The following is a 14,190-nucleotide window of genomic DNA, read 5'->3' as shown; positions in this document are numbered from 1 at the left end:
CTGCTGTAGATGAGTTTACATTTAGCAAAGCAGTGTACTTCCAGTGTTCAGCTTGGTAACTGGAGATACGGCCAGGGTGTAGGGGAGCTAGTTTTTCTGTCCACAGGCCACACATCATTGTGGTATCCAATCTCAGGGTCATACAAGATGTTGTGTGTATTCTGTGTATACGTATGTGTGCAAATTGTATGCATGCAGTGTTTGTGTGCATGTTGGTGTACATATACAGCATGTGTAATGTTATGTACATAACTAATGAAATATAAAGTGTAATAGTGGTTTTGTGGATGATAAAAAGCAGATGTTTTTTTTGTCTTGAACATGTTTGTCAGGCATAGTGCTCTGTTTGTATGTTGTGTTCAAATAACAGCTAGTGGACCTCTGGCTTATGTCAGTTTGTGGACACACAGAATCTTAGACTGTGATTGGTCAATGTTTACAATGCGCACTGGCCTAAGCATGACATGGTCCAGTTTAATCAGTAGGAGTTCTAGAAGATCCTGAACGTGTGATCCAATTCAACTTTGTTTGTGATATGTTCACTTAGCAAGGACAGTGGGGGATTAGAACATTTGATTTATAGTCAAATGCTCCACAAGTTATGCCTATATCCATGATGCATGTTGATCCTCTTTCACCTTGACTGGGACAGTGCATAGTAGTGAAGATGTGGATCATCCTGGCGTATTGACCGTGTTCTCTCCTGTTTCTCTCTAAGCTTTAATTCACCAGCCTACAGTAGATGTGGGCCCAGGTATCTGCAGTAGCCCTCCAAGCTATGCATGCTCCCTCATATAGACTTGGCTTCAAAGAGCAGCACTCCCCTCCCTTTGAAAGCCCGAGCCCTTGCATCCACCCCTCCTGCCCAGTAGGACCATACGCATTTCAAAGGCCCCACCCTGGGAGCTTGAAAGCATTATGACAAGATACAGTAGAGATGTGATGAGATGTTTCAAGTCTTGCAGTTTTCGTCCTACAGCCAGAAAACTCTTCAAAGCAGGAGCTTGTTTATGTGTGTGTTATGCAGCCCTTGACAGTTCCCCCTCTCACCCCGCTGTGAGTGTCAATTGTCTATGTTTTCCGGCGCTTTCCCCATGCAGAGCATTGTTTGTTTGCACCGCAAGCATGCTCACTACTATATGTTCTGTAACCACCTCACTGCCTGCCTCTACCTTGGGTTGATGCTGCTGTGTTTGCGTATTAAGTATGCGTGTGTGTGCACGTGTGTGTTGTGTGTGTGTGTGTGTGGTGTTCCTTATTCCTCTCCATGTTGTTGCAGGGATCATTGAGCCCTCACACCCCATAGCACGGCATCCTCCACGCCACCCACACCACCACAAGGGAACAGGTGCTCTAGTCCTTGTGATTAGTGTCTTGTAGAAGCTAACCCGAGGATGTTCTTAGCTACATGTTCGTTCCTCTTGTTTGTGTACCCGTTTCAATCTGTCTGCAGGAGTTAACGGTTCTCCATTATTTAGGTGTTATCTTGGGATGACAGTTTAGATATGTACAGATAAGTACAGATATGTACGCACGTTAAAATACGCAATCTACGCTGATATAGCCTGCTGTTATACAGGTTTCCTGATTCCAGTTGTAATAGTATAGCTACCTTAGGGATTGTATTTTGTAGAAGAGTCTTAGGAAGGTGTAGAGAATCACACGTTATTATAACGGGGAATCATCCCAGAGAAACACAAGAAGGGTTTGGCTAATTGTTGGTGTTGGTCCGACCTCGAGTTAGAGCTTGATCGCTGTTTTCTCTCCTGTGTGCTCAGCGCTTCCGACCGCTCCAGCGTTTGGGAACGTTAACTCCTCGCTGGGACAGGACGGGGCTCTGATCAGTTGGGAATACTGGGGCCTGGAGAAAGACGTTTATGTAGAGTACCTAGTAATGAACAGTAAGCACTCCTCCATATCCACGAGTTCCAACACATGCACGGGTGGCAAGAGACTCCTACTCTGTAATTGGCTGGTGCAGGTGCACAGAAACAATGATAGGGAGGACGGGATTGGCTACTGCCTTTGGGCCTGATGTGATGAACACAATTTGGCTGTAATTGGAATAATGGTTTAGCATCTACGATATTTTGGCCAGAACACTGGTTTTGTCCTTCAAACAGCTGGCACACGCCTCTGCAGAAAAAACATAGAGAAATGCCACATCAACCGGCCATAAAGATGTTTGGTATTCAGAGAATGAAAACCCAACTCTGCTTTATCAGTATGATTCTCTCACACCTATACTTAACCCATTCTATGTACAGTATAGAAAGTATCTACAGGAGCATGTATCATTCCTTCAGTTCCAATGTAGCTAGCTATGAAGGCCACGTCACACTCTCATCAGAATCATTGTAGGTTTTAGTAAAATAACATTTTTTTCAGTGAGACATACAATATGGAAATCCCAATGCCATATTTACCATAACCATACCATACAATTCTCGAGCATAACTTCTGTACATAAAGTATAGCGTCTAATATACAGTACTGTAGAATTCCTATCATTGCATTTAATTGTCAGTATGATTCTACCTCACGATAGAGTATTTTACATGACATTTTATTTGTTTAGCAGCACACCTTTTATATCAGTTGAGTTCCTAAGAAGAGAGAACCATCCTTGCATGACCTCCATCCCACTTGGTCTCACATGTGAAAGTACCTTTCTCCCTGCACCCCCCCAGGTGAAGAGGAGTGGCACACAGAGTATGTAAATGGCTCTCAGACCTATTTGCTGAGGGGCTTAAAGGAGGGTCTGTCCTATAGGGTGCGTGTGGTCGCCAGGGGTCACGCCGACCAGGCGGTGCACCACTCGGAGGAGCTTTTGGTCACGGTTCCAGGTGAGGCAGCACGACTGCAGGGCGGTCACCTCTGCCAAGCCCTGCCTTGCCTTGCACTGTGTGGTGTGAATAGTCAAGCTTGTGTATCAGTCGTGTCGTTGTTGTGTCTCTCTCTGCTTGTTGTCCCAAGCCCGGCGTGGGATTTAACAGTTCTTGTTTCATTTGTATTTGTTGTGATCACCTTTTTATTGAAACTGACCGTAGGCATGTTCAGTAGCGATGTAGATAAGGTACCGTAGGGCACTGCATGATGCCATCCTGTGTGTTTGTCATTGAACCTGAACTGACGCAGCCGGCGTCGTGTGTGATAGCATTCTTAAGGCGTTCATGAAGAGGAGGATTCTTTGCACGAAGAAGATGGATGGATGTGGCGTTGTTTAATTTCCGTCCTAATTTTCCCTTCCCGAGGGGTTAACATTAGAGTGTGCTCGCTCGGCGTGTGTATGTGTGTGCATGAGGTGATGAGTGTGAAGTGAAGGTACACATTAATCACATCTAAATGTCAAGCTGTCCTACATATAAAACGGTGTATTCATTAGTTTGTAATTCATCGCTGGTAACCCATCCACAGATGTCTAATTTTAAGACTCATTCTCCGCAAAAGTTTATAACTACATCTGTTCAATTTGAAACTAATTTAAAACACTAATGCAACATGTTGCATTTCCCCAACAAGCTGTTGGTCCATATTTAACAAAATTATGACAATGGGTGGACGAGACGGGAATTGGTGCTGTTTGCGATTCTAGGTAGAGAAATTGGCCGTTAATTAATGGTTAGTTGTGCCCTTCCCTCCCTGCCTCCATGGTGGTCAGCTATGGCTAGCAGACAGGTAGACATCGCCACTCAGGGCTGGTTCATCGGCCTCATGTGCGCCATCGCTCTCCTCATCCTTGTCCTGCTCATCATCTGCTTCATCCAGAGGAACAAGGGAGGCAAATACCCAGGTCTGTTCCCGCACACACATCAAATCACACGCATATACATACACGTAGAAAATCACATATGCACTCAAATCTCACACAGACACACACACATGCGTCATAGTCACACAGACCACGCCTCCTCAACGGCCACCTCCTCATGCCTTCCTAACGCTGCTAACCCTGCCTCCCTCCAGTGAAAGAGAAGGAGGATGCTCACACTGATCCAGAGTTCCAGCCCATGAAAGATGATGACTGCACATTTGGGGAATACAGGTGAGAAAACCGACTCTGCCCTCTGGAACCCCGTGCCCTTAACCAGCCCTCCTCCTCCAAGGCCCAGCCCAGCCCCCCACCCCACCCCTCCCCCCTCTCTCTCTCCATCCTCAGAGCTGACTTCCACCTCGAACACAAATTTCCCCAGGACATCTTTAGAGCATGAAGGAGCAGTGCAGCTCACTGGAGCCACTGAAAAGCACAAGCCTCTTCTTCATTTGGGTCTTTTGTGACAGAGGCGGGACATGAACAGTATTGTACTCTGCTCTCTGTGCTGGTGGATTGTGTGCCTGAATTGAAATTGTGTGAGTGTTTAACAGTGTCACATTACACAGGAAGCAGGACACAAATTCAGGGATACCTTTTTGGGAGGATTTTGAAACTCATCCAAGGATATTACCCAAATCATTTTGCAGTATTCCAGACTCACAAATATACAAAACTCTCCTGATCTTTCATCAAAGCAGATCAGTTAATGCTTGTAATGTAATCTCTGATACAGAGTATAATAAGTATACAGTACATGATTAATGTATAGATATCTGCATACCTGGCCATCTCTCATTACCATGATAAGCTAACAACAGTAATCTAGCTATGCTTGCTAGCATTCTCCTTTCTAGACTGCTTCATTGATGCACGCAACAATATGAAAAATTTAGCACTTTACATATGTATAACACGTGATTTTTGATTCTTTTGTAATTTCCAATCAATTTATACAATGTTTTTTTTATATTTGATATTACTTTTTTGTATTTAAACCTATATCTGTTCCATAAATTCTGTGCTGTGGTACAGTACATATATATATCTAAAGTATCTATCTATATAATGTTGTTTGATGTGCATGGTGTGGAAACCTTATAAAACTCACTGTAGGCAATAATGTCCTGGATGATATTTTAGACATGTACAGTATATATGTATAAATAAATAGTATATCAATTCATTGGCATGCTTGAGGAAGTGACCGGCGCCTAGTTTACTGTTCAAGTGCTGATTTATTACCATTTTAACAACCGGCTGTAGACGCCATTCCTTTTCTGAGGACAACCAACACTTTTTAAAGTGATAACTCCATCTAGTATGATTAGAGCTGTGATAGACCAAGGTTTTCAAGTCCAATAACAGAGTAGATCAGACCATACGTTTCAAGGCAACGTACAATATAGTGCCTTTGTGATAAGATATGCCATTTCCTCAAGGTCCACTGGAGCTTTATGTCAATAAAGACATAACTTTACTCACCCAAACTGTTTTTATTTGACTATAGGCTTGCAAAAGCATGTATTGTACTCATACTAGTAATGTAGATATCAAATACAATGTTTTATTACGTGAGATGTTTAAACGTATGGACGTGTGGGTGCTGTACTTAATGCATAGTAATGGAAATGCAGTCACACGTACACAAATGTGTGTGAGTCTGTACAGTACTGTGTGTGTATCTGTGTGTGCATACTTGTATGGGGGGGATGCATTTTTTGTGTGGCGGTCTCCGAGCTGTGTGTGTGTGCGTGTGGCCCCTGTGTGTGTTCCTCCTGCACTCTGTGTATGAGAGGATGTAGGTCTCAGGGAAGGTAAGACGGACAGACTAGCACGTGGAGGATGAGCTCATCTGTCTGTCTCTAACAGGAGGTACAGTGCTGTCCCTGTGGAGAAAAACCGTGCTGTGTCGAACCCTCCCAGGGTTAGAATCACCACTGTCATCCTTCATCGTGCACTGCCATAAAGCCTTCATAAGAATGTCAAACACCTATTTTTGGTTAAGCAATCTATTTTCTTGGGATCTTATTTTTTTTTCTTAGTAACTACCATTACTACTAGTTGTAACTTGTGTAGGGTTATAGCAGTATGACAATTTTATGAACGCTTTATGAAGGAAGGATTCACTTCACATCAGTCTGAGTGTTGACTAACTGATGTCCAAAGAAAGATTTCTTTGCAGATGTTTTGTTTACAGTAATTGGCACAAGAGTGTTTATCTGTGCCTGTGAACTGTTGGCTGAAATGTTGCTTTTCCCTCATTCACATCATTGCCTTGGATTTTCTGTTTTCATTGCAACCTCTGTTGGGAAAAGTGGTTATGTCAAAACATGCACACCTGTATTCCACGTCATGATTTGGTTTCAGGGGAAAGTACGTATATGAATCTGCTTGTTCTGTGTTCCCCTGTTGCGAGATGGAAACCAACTTATTTCTCACATCTAGCTAGACTTTTTTTAGACTTGGGGCAAAATGAAATTCTAACTTCACACATAAAAAAATCTAAAAGATTTATGAATTTTCTCATACAGTGAAACGTTAAAACATTACATTTGATGATAAATTCCAGTTCCAACCAAAAACTTGATTGATTGAGCTGCCAAGTTATTCATAGGGACCTGATGACATTATAATTGTTAATGACATACAATCGAAAACACAAATGCTCCAGCTAAAAAAAGGTCCCATAACTGCTTGTGTCATCTGCTGCCATTCCACCTGTAACACCCGCATGTTGTTATTTCCTATAGTGACTCTGAGGACCATAAACCGCTAAAAGGGAGCCGCACGTCGTCAAATGGAACGGTAAAGAGAGGCGACAGTGACGACAGTTTAGTTGACTACGGGGATGCTGGAGACGGACAGTTCAACGAGGACGGCTCGTTTATTGGACAGTATAGCGGAAAGAGGGAGAGGGACACCGGCGAGGGCCACGAGAGCTCCGAGGCTCCCTCTCCGGTTAATAACGCCATGAACTCATTCGTGTAGCCAGGCAGACGTCCAGTAGGAGGCGCTCCAGTGACTGTCCCCCCCCCCCCCCCCACCCCCGTTCACCCATCTCTCTCACTTGTCGCCCACGGTAGTACCATAACAACGCTGTATGGCTTCTCATCACATGCCCATCCCGACCACACTGCCAGACATGGCACTCATCGGCTGGAGGGGCTGTTACTGACCCTGGAGACGAGTGGAGAAATGGTGCCCAGCGTTGGGAAACAGTGGCTGTGTGGAAGGATGCAGAGAAAGCTCTGGGTTTGGTTCATCTGATTACTGACTTTGGAGTGTTAGAGCAGCAATGGGAGTCTGGGGATTATACAGTGCATGAACATTGAACAGTTATCAGCAGCCTTTTAACACATTGAAAATAACAGACATGAATATTATACGGGGGATTGTAGGCTATCCGGAATTTATTTTAAGGATTGGGTTTTTCGACATTGTTATTATGATGTTATTCATTATGTATCGAAGGCACATCATTGTCTAGACTCTCTTCTTCCAGAGAAGTGGTTGTAAATTAAATTATACAGCAAGATGGGGTTATGTATATACAAACAGTAGGTCAAGAGAAATTCATCATGTACAGTTTGTACATAAGCGTCTTAAAGTATTATTCAGTAGAGATGGACACTTCAAGCTCGTAGACATAGTGGACACGTCTTTGTCTACTTCCTGGGCTGCATGCTTTGCTGCATCCTTCGCTACACCCATGTGTTCACTTGTTACCTCTGTGTTGATGATTGGAAATGAACTGCACATCTGATTGCATGGCATGCTGCACCTCCTCTATCTCAGTGCCATGACCTCATCATGACCTTTGCCCCCCTTGCGGCCTTTTTAGGCTCCACGTCACATGACCTTGACCTTCAGGCCATTGCAGGAGCTTAGGGCATGTGAGCATGTTCACTCAAACTATTTTTTTTCTTCTCAAAGGCCAAGTGCTGGATGGCCTTCAGCAAACAGTGCCTTTAAACAGAATGCTGATTTGGTCCTGTTTCCCCCCAAATTATTTTTCCAGTTCAGTGACTGGAACTGGTGAAAAGCGATAGGACTGTGCAGTCATACAGATGAGTTAAGCTTGAAAGGGGAAGGAGTCCATCAATAAGGGAATATAATTCATACAGTCAACTCCCCAGTGCTTGTGTCAGATTCTGAATGTTCTTTCCTTTAAACAAGCAGCTTACAGCAACGGTATTGGACATGGTCAATGCATATTCTGTTAGAAACATTGCTCTGCTTTTAAAAGTTTGGTTGTCCATGTTCGATTGTATTTCTGCAGTGTGTGTGTTTGTGTGTGTGCATGAGTGAGTGTGTGCGTGCAAGTATATAATCCATGCTAGGCAAGACCTGTTCACTTGTACTAACTCCATTTTAGAGCCTTTGAGATGAGAGGATGGAATCAAGATTTTTTTTTCTTAACTTGCATCAAGTTTTTTGTCTAATGTAGATTATTTGTTGAATTTGTACACATACTCTATTTGCCAGTACAGAAACCAGAGCTAATGACGACAACCAGGCTGCCTCTGAGGCAGTGATGTGCATGAGATGGGCTGACGTGCTGAAAGGCCTGTGCTCAATACAGACTTCTATAGAATACTTTTTCTTTACTTTTCTTTTGCTGTGAACATTATACATTTTGACTAACTTGAGTCAATTGTCGACCTTCAATTTGGATGGTATTGTCTGCCCTAGGTAGTTGTGTTTCCGAAGTTCCATCTTTTGTGTACAATACTGAATACATAGAATGCTCCAGACCATGTACAGTATGCTATCATTTTGCTTTCTTGTGTTACAGTGTTACAGTGTAAGCAGCTCCGTAGTCTGCCAAAGTCATGCAACTTCTTGTGACAGTATCACAAAATGATTTCTATTGAAAAAACAGTTTCAAGATTTGTACTAACAGTTTATTTCCCTTTCCATTTCTATTTAAGTTTATCCACTTAGTGCAAGGATGACATTCAAGCAACTTGAAATATAATGAATAAATAAAGAAATATAAGTATCTGATTTGATCTCTGTTTTATCTTTTTCATGCTTTTCATTATGTGGTTGTCCTCCATTTTGGGACACACTGTGTGGTGGTTGATGAAGTGACAAAGACGATACAGTGGGATTTTTTCTGATAAGGACAACATAATGTCTTCATAAATATTATATTCTATTATAATCATCTAGTGTCTCACCAGTAAGGATTCTTCCATAACAGGCCTAGGCAAAAGGGATGGAAACATACTCCATACAACAACAATAAGGATCCTGTAACTCCCTCACTGAGGCAGGAGAGTCTGTGAGGTGAATACTGTATGTCTCTGTGAGTTGTGGTTTAAAAAACACCTTATTTATTCTTCTGGGCTATTTTTAGACGAAAATCTGGTGGGAATAATTGTGTGAAAACACATTGGAGTTTACATGGTTTTTCCTAGCCCAGACACACTCCATGACAGGAAAAAGTAGAAAGAACACACAGATACATCACAGCCCCCTGCTGAGTGTCAGGGAGGATGGCAGAGTTACTAAGTCATTCAGTCAGTCAGTCAGTCTACCAGCCAGCCAGCCAGCCAGTCAGTCAGTCAGTCAGTCATGCAGTCTGTCAGCCAGCTAGTCAGTCAGTCAGTTGGCCAGCCAGTCAGTCATCCAGTCAGTCATTCATTCAGTCAGCTAGCCAGTCATCCAGTAGGTCAGTCAGCCAGTCAGGCAACCAGCCAGTCAAACAGTCAGTCAACCAGACAACCAGTATTGTAGAATTAAAGTGTGTTCAAAGTAAACGGGAAAGAAGGTCCTTATGTCACTTGGCAGTTCAGCTACAGTACATCTTTGGGCATTCACCCCTGCTGCTTTCCATTTCTATTATGGTCATATCGGGGTGTAATTGCGGACAACCCCCCCCCCTCCCAGCCATCTGGTAGAGAATCACACAGTGCTGGTCTCAGAAAGCAGAGATGACTGGTGGGTGTCTCTTGGACACGTCTCTCATTTTGGGAAGAACACAGCCTTCTGTTCACTCAGAGCCCTGTTCAGCAGGGGAGAAACCATTGGGCTGATTTCACGGATGTGCTCTCTGTATTTTTAGTAGTCAGTAGAAGGGGAACTGTATTCCAAGAAAATCACATTTACTGTAAATGAGCCGAGATGTTCTCAGAGAAAGAGAAATTCCAAAATTTGCATTTTGGAAATGCAGTCAAATATTTTACCCATTGCAGGTTACTGCTGCTGCCATGTCAATCGGAGAGAATGCTTACAAATACAGCAAATGTTAAACTCCCAGTTCTGATTTTGGTTCCTTGTCCAATTGTCTTTGGAATCTACATGTCATTGTCATATGGTTGTTTTTTAATTTGCCTTGACTGTCCTCTAGTGGTTATACAAAAATCTTACTGATGAGCAGAGGTAACATGGGGCTGTTTCCAGCCTGAATCCCAAAACCAATACAGTGAAACTACAACCTGCAGAAATGTTCATCAGAAACTCTGATACTGTAAATCGCACAGCAAGTTACGGTAATTTGATTATGACATGTATGATAGCCACATGTATAATGACCAATAAATCATCTATTAGGATGATAACCTTCATACTGTATGTCACGTGTATGTCAGATGGCTGAGCGGTGAGGGAGTTGGGCTAGTAATCAGAAGGTTGCTGGATCAATTCCCCGCTGTGGAAAAATGACTGTGCTCTGCACTTCACCCTAGTTGCCTCGGGGAGAATGTCCCTGTACTTACTGTATGTCGCTCTGTAAGCCGCGTCTGCTAAATGTAAATGTAAGTGAAATAGTCAAAACTGCATTACCCATCCATTTCTTATGGCCACAAATCCCACCCATACTAGCAGATCAACCCCCCTGTCAGGAAATAGTACAGTCCCATAAAGACTGTGTTGTTTTCTCCTTTGTTGACATTCCCAGTCCCTTACATCAGGCACTTCCTGTAAGAGCCTTGGCTATTCATTTTCATCGCAGCAGAATCAAATTATCTGTGTGTTCATTGGTGATCATTACCACCAAACAAGCAGCTGTCCTTTTCCCCTCTGCTCCCCACCCCCACGCCCCTCGTCCTCCTTTCCTCTCCCTTCCTCCACTCCCCTCTCCCTCTCCTCCACCATCGCCCCCCTCCCTCTTCTTCTTATCCCAATCCTCAGAGGATCCTCAGAGTCGACACTATGTCTGCCATGACATCCATTATCCCTGCCCGCCTCCTTTCAGTCCAGCTCCCTGATTTACTGTGGGGTGGAAAAGTCTCAGTGGAGGGATATGTGGGAGGTTGCACTCCCCATTAAGTCTCCTTTATATTCTTAAATTGTTAGGCCTGGTTTTTGACCACACAGAAAGAGGTTAACGACCAAATGAACAACTTCAGAATGATCGTCATTAAAGAGAGGAGGTTGATGTTTAGAGTCAACCATCTTGATCATTGGAAATGTTTAGCAAGAAACAGAACAGGGTCGCTAGACATTGGTGTTTTAAGGGTGATCAGAGGTTTTGAGCTTCTGAGATGTGAGAGACTGGTCTTTTGTGTCCGTATGTAAATGTGGCCTTTTGCACAGACCTAAAAGGTGGGGGCATAATTGTTTATGATTGCTCTGTGACATTTCCATATGGCTAGCAAATGATGTGCCTGCCAACAACACAAACACAACCACACAACCACACAACAACACGCACACAATCAGACCACCACACACTGAGCCATCTGAGGGTAGCTGCCCTTCTCCCAAAATGGACATCCACATATTGCTTACAATCCTGAAACGATACCTCCCATTCCTCTGAGCCTGTCATTCTCCTCAGGATGTTTGTCTAGAGAGGGCACCATCTCCCCCAACACATAGAGGGAAAGGCATTCTAATACAGGGCCTCTCCCCCTACTATCATATCACCACTGGGTGGGAGATACATAAAGTGAGAGCGCTTTGTTCTGTGGATCTGACACTAATGCCCCCTCTCTCCCCCTCGCTAATACATACCGTATGCAGTTCGGGATTATACTTCCCCCCACCACTATCACCTGCCCCCCTCTACAAACACACCCCGGGTCTCATGTGGATTTGGAACGGGAGGGAGATACTTTGGGCTGTGTCCCAGTGGGGATCAGTGGGGCTAAATCACAACATACCCCCCCCCCCCCTCCACCACCTCTACATCTTCACCCCTCCTCCCTCTGTATGAGACTGCCTCCTCTCCTTTTCCCCAGACAGAGAGCACAGGGTGCCACCCTGCCAGAAGACTGAAATGAGACAATGTCATTCACATCCATGATCCCCATGCTTGCGTACTACTGTGCGCATGTTTAGATGAAACAACACATCTGGAATTGCTATCAAAAATCCTAAAGGGGCCATAGACAATGCTGCAACATTTCTTCTTTTGAATATTAACTATGGACATCCTTTCCAGCAATGTTCCACCACTAGAGTAGGCATATATCCTGCTTTGGTTTTAGATTTCAAACCACAATAAACAGGACTCTTGATCTTTTAGTGTGCATAAAAGCACAAACCACCCAAACATATTTATCATGGATTATAATCCAACATTAGAGTTTCTGTAATATTTCACTACACTGCCTTCATTTTGTTCTGCACTATCAAAAACCGATACCTGAATCTTATGAATCGTCTTGTAGTTTGTTTTACGCAAGGTAAAGACCAAAGTATTTCATTTAGGTTGAGGATTAATGAGTGGTATCTAAATCATCCTTTCGGGTGCCTCGTTTGCCTCTATTCATTCTGATTTGTTACAATGTGACAATCTGCGTCACAAAATCAGTATCACCAAGGCCACTTTACCTTAGTGCATGGCAAAACGTTAACTCCAATCACACACACTGCCTTGAGCAACGTCATAGTCAAATTTGAATACCAATATCTCTAAACATCACTGCTCCCCTCTTACTGTGGGCAAGTGCTGCTACAGTATCATGCAGCATGCTGTAGTACTGAAGATCGTAACAACCACCACGCAGATATTTTCAAATGTGAGCCGCCGGTACTGGTTGACTTGAACGCATATTTTTCTTGCCTGGATGCATGCTCAGTTACCCAATGGAAGCCGCGTTAGCGCCCCCCTAAATTGACAGTCATAGCCTTCCATCCAATCCAAGGATACAAGACTCAAACATCTCCGTCAGTCTCTTCCCCGCTCTTGAGCGCCCGGTGATGCGGTGCAGATCCAGGTGTGTCGTAAAGGTTACACAGAAGGACTGATTGCCTATTGCAGGTAAGGACACGAACAGCATAACATATGAGATATTTTCTCTTTGAAAAGATATGAGCAGCATCTTGCAAAGGGTGAAAATCAATGTTGTTTACAATAACTGCAAAGCACTGTATGTAGCCTACCGCAATGCAGATCTGTGAATGATTTTTGACAAGTTAAATGATTCTAATGGTATTGCATAATCTCAGGCAGTGTCCTACCGAGGCAAACATATTCATGAGCGAATTACAATGTGAACACATGCAAAACATTTTTCTGGATTACATTCCGGGAGGCAGCGCAATGCATCCGCAGATCTCTGAAGCACCATGCTACGTTATAAAATGTAATTTCGCACCTGCGGTTATTATACCATCACTAGTAAGGCCATCACTTAAAACAGCTAGAAAATTCGGTAAAAGATGTAAGCCTATATGCTTCACGACCATGTTGCTTCACAAACCACTAATGATGTACATCAGAGAACGTTCTCTCTCGTGCTCCATTGAACGCACGGATAGGCTACTGTACACAGACCTATTTTCTGCAAAATCTGATTACATCTCAGTTTAATCCAACGCATGGTTGGACATGGTTTAACTGTGAGCTGTCCTGTATGATGGAACTATAACACGGTGTAATGGCAAATCACAGAACCAGGAAAACACCTCGTTCTGCCAGGCACTCAGCTGAAGCCAGGGGCGCGTCCTGTTTGTTTCGCAAAATTATAGGTTCGTATAGGTTACCACAGGTTACATGATGTGCTTAATGCCACCCATTAATAACTTAAGCGGACTTACTGTGCAGTGATTGTTTTATTATTTTGCGGCTGTTGTGTCCCCAGTTAGTGCTAGTACGTGCATTTATTTTGGCACAGGTGTTGGTGCTTGTCAAAATCGTAACGAAACTGTTGCACATTCGTGCTTTCTGCAATACACTGAAGTTCTGTAAAAACATTCGCCATATACTTTGCTTTGCCTACAGAACACAACAACCTATACCCATTCTCTCTTCACCAGCTTTAGCTCTTTTTCAAGTTCTCATTCATTTCACGATTCACTGAGAATTGACCAAGAGTAGAAAGCCTGGCAACTGAAAGACCTATTTGTCAACATTGTGTCCTATCTAGGGAGCCTAATGTAGCCAGTCATAAATAAAGTATGAAAATGTCAAAGGAATTTCA

General features: G+C 43.4%; 2 protein-coding genes across 6 annotated transcripts in view; both read left to right on the top strand.

Annotated features, from left to right (window-relative positions):
- The window catches only part of nrcamb (neuronal cell adhesion molecule b), a 59,396-nt gene extending 50,575 nt beyond the window's left edge, over positions 1-8,821 (top strand). For 4 of the 5 annotated variants that reach the window (XM_084671604.1, XM_084671603.1, XM_084671602.1 and 1 more), the window contains 3 exons: positions 3,662-3,793; positions 3,967-4,045; positions 6,565-8,821. In XM_084671604.1, the coding sequence (XP_084527730.1) occupies positions 3,662-3,793; positions 3,967-4,045; positions 6,565-6,802 (449 nt within the window). In that variant the 3' untranslated portion in view covers positions 6,803-8,821. Of the gene's footprint in view, positions 1-718; positions 755-1,279; positions 1,349-1,778; positions 1,902-2,690; positions 2,847-3,661; positions 3,794-3,966; positions 4,046-6,564 lie in introns of all 5 variants that reach the window. The other variant, XM_084671605.1, reaches the window with a different exon arrangement.
- A 4,026-nt stretch (positions 8,822-12,847) lies between these two features.
- cntn1a (contactin 1a) overlaps positions 12,848-14,190 on the top strand; it is a 62,770-nt gene continuing 61,427 nt past the window's right edge. The window contains 1 exon segment of the mRNA XM_084672358.1: positions 12,848-13,028. The gene's annotated coding sequence lies outside the window, so the exon portion shown is untranslated.

Source organism: Hypomesus nipponensis, chromosome 14 (assembly GCF_054491055.1).
Source record: "Hypomesus nipponensis isolate SF chromosome 14, ASM5449105v1, whole genome shotgun sequence".
NCBI lineage: Eukaryota > Metazoa > Chordata > Actinopteri > Osmeriformes > Osmeridae > Hypomesus > Hypomesus nipponensis.
This window is presented reverse-complemented; position numbering and strand designations above follow the sequence as displayed.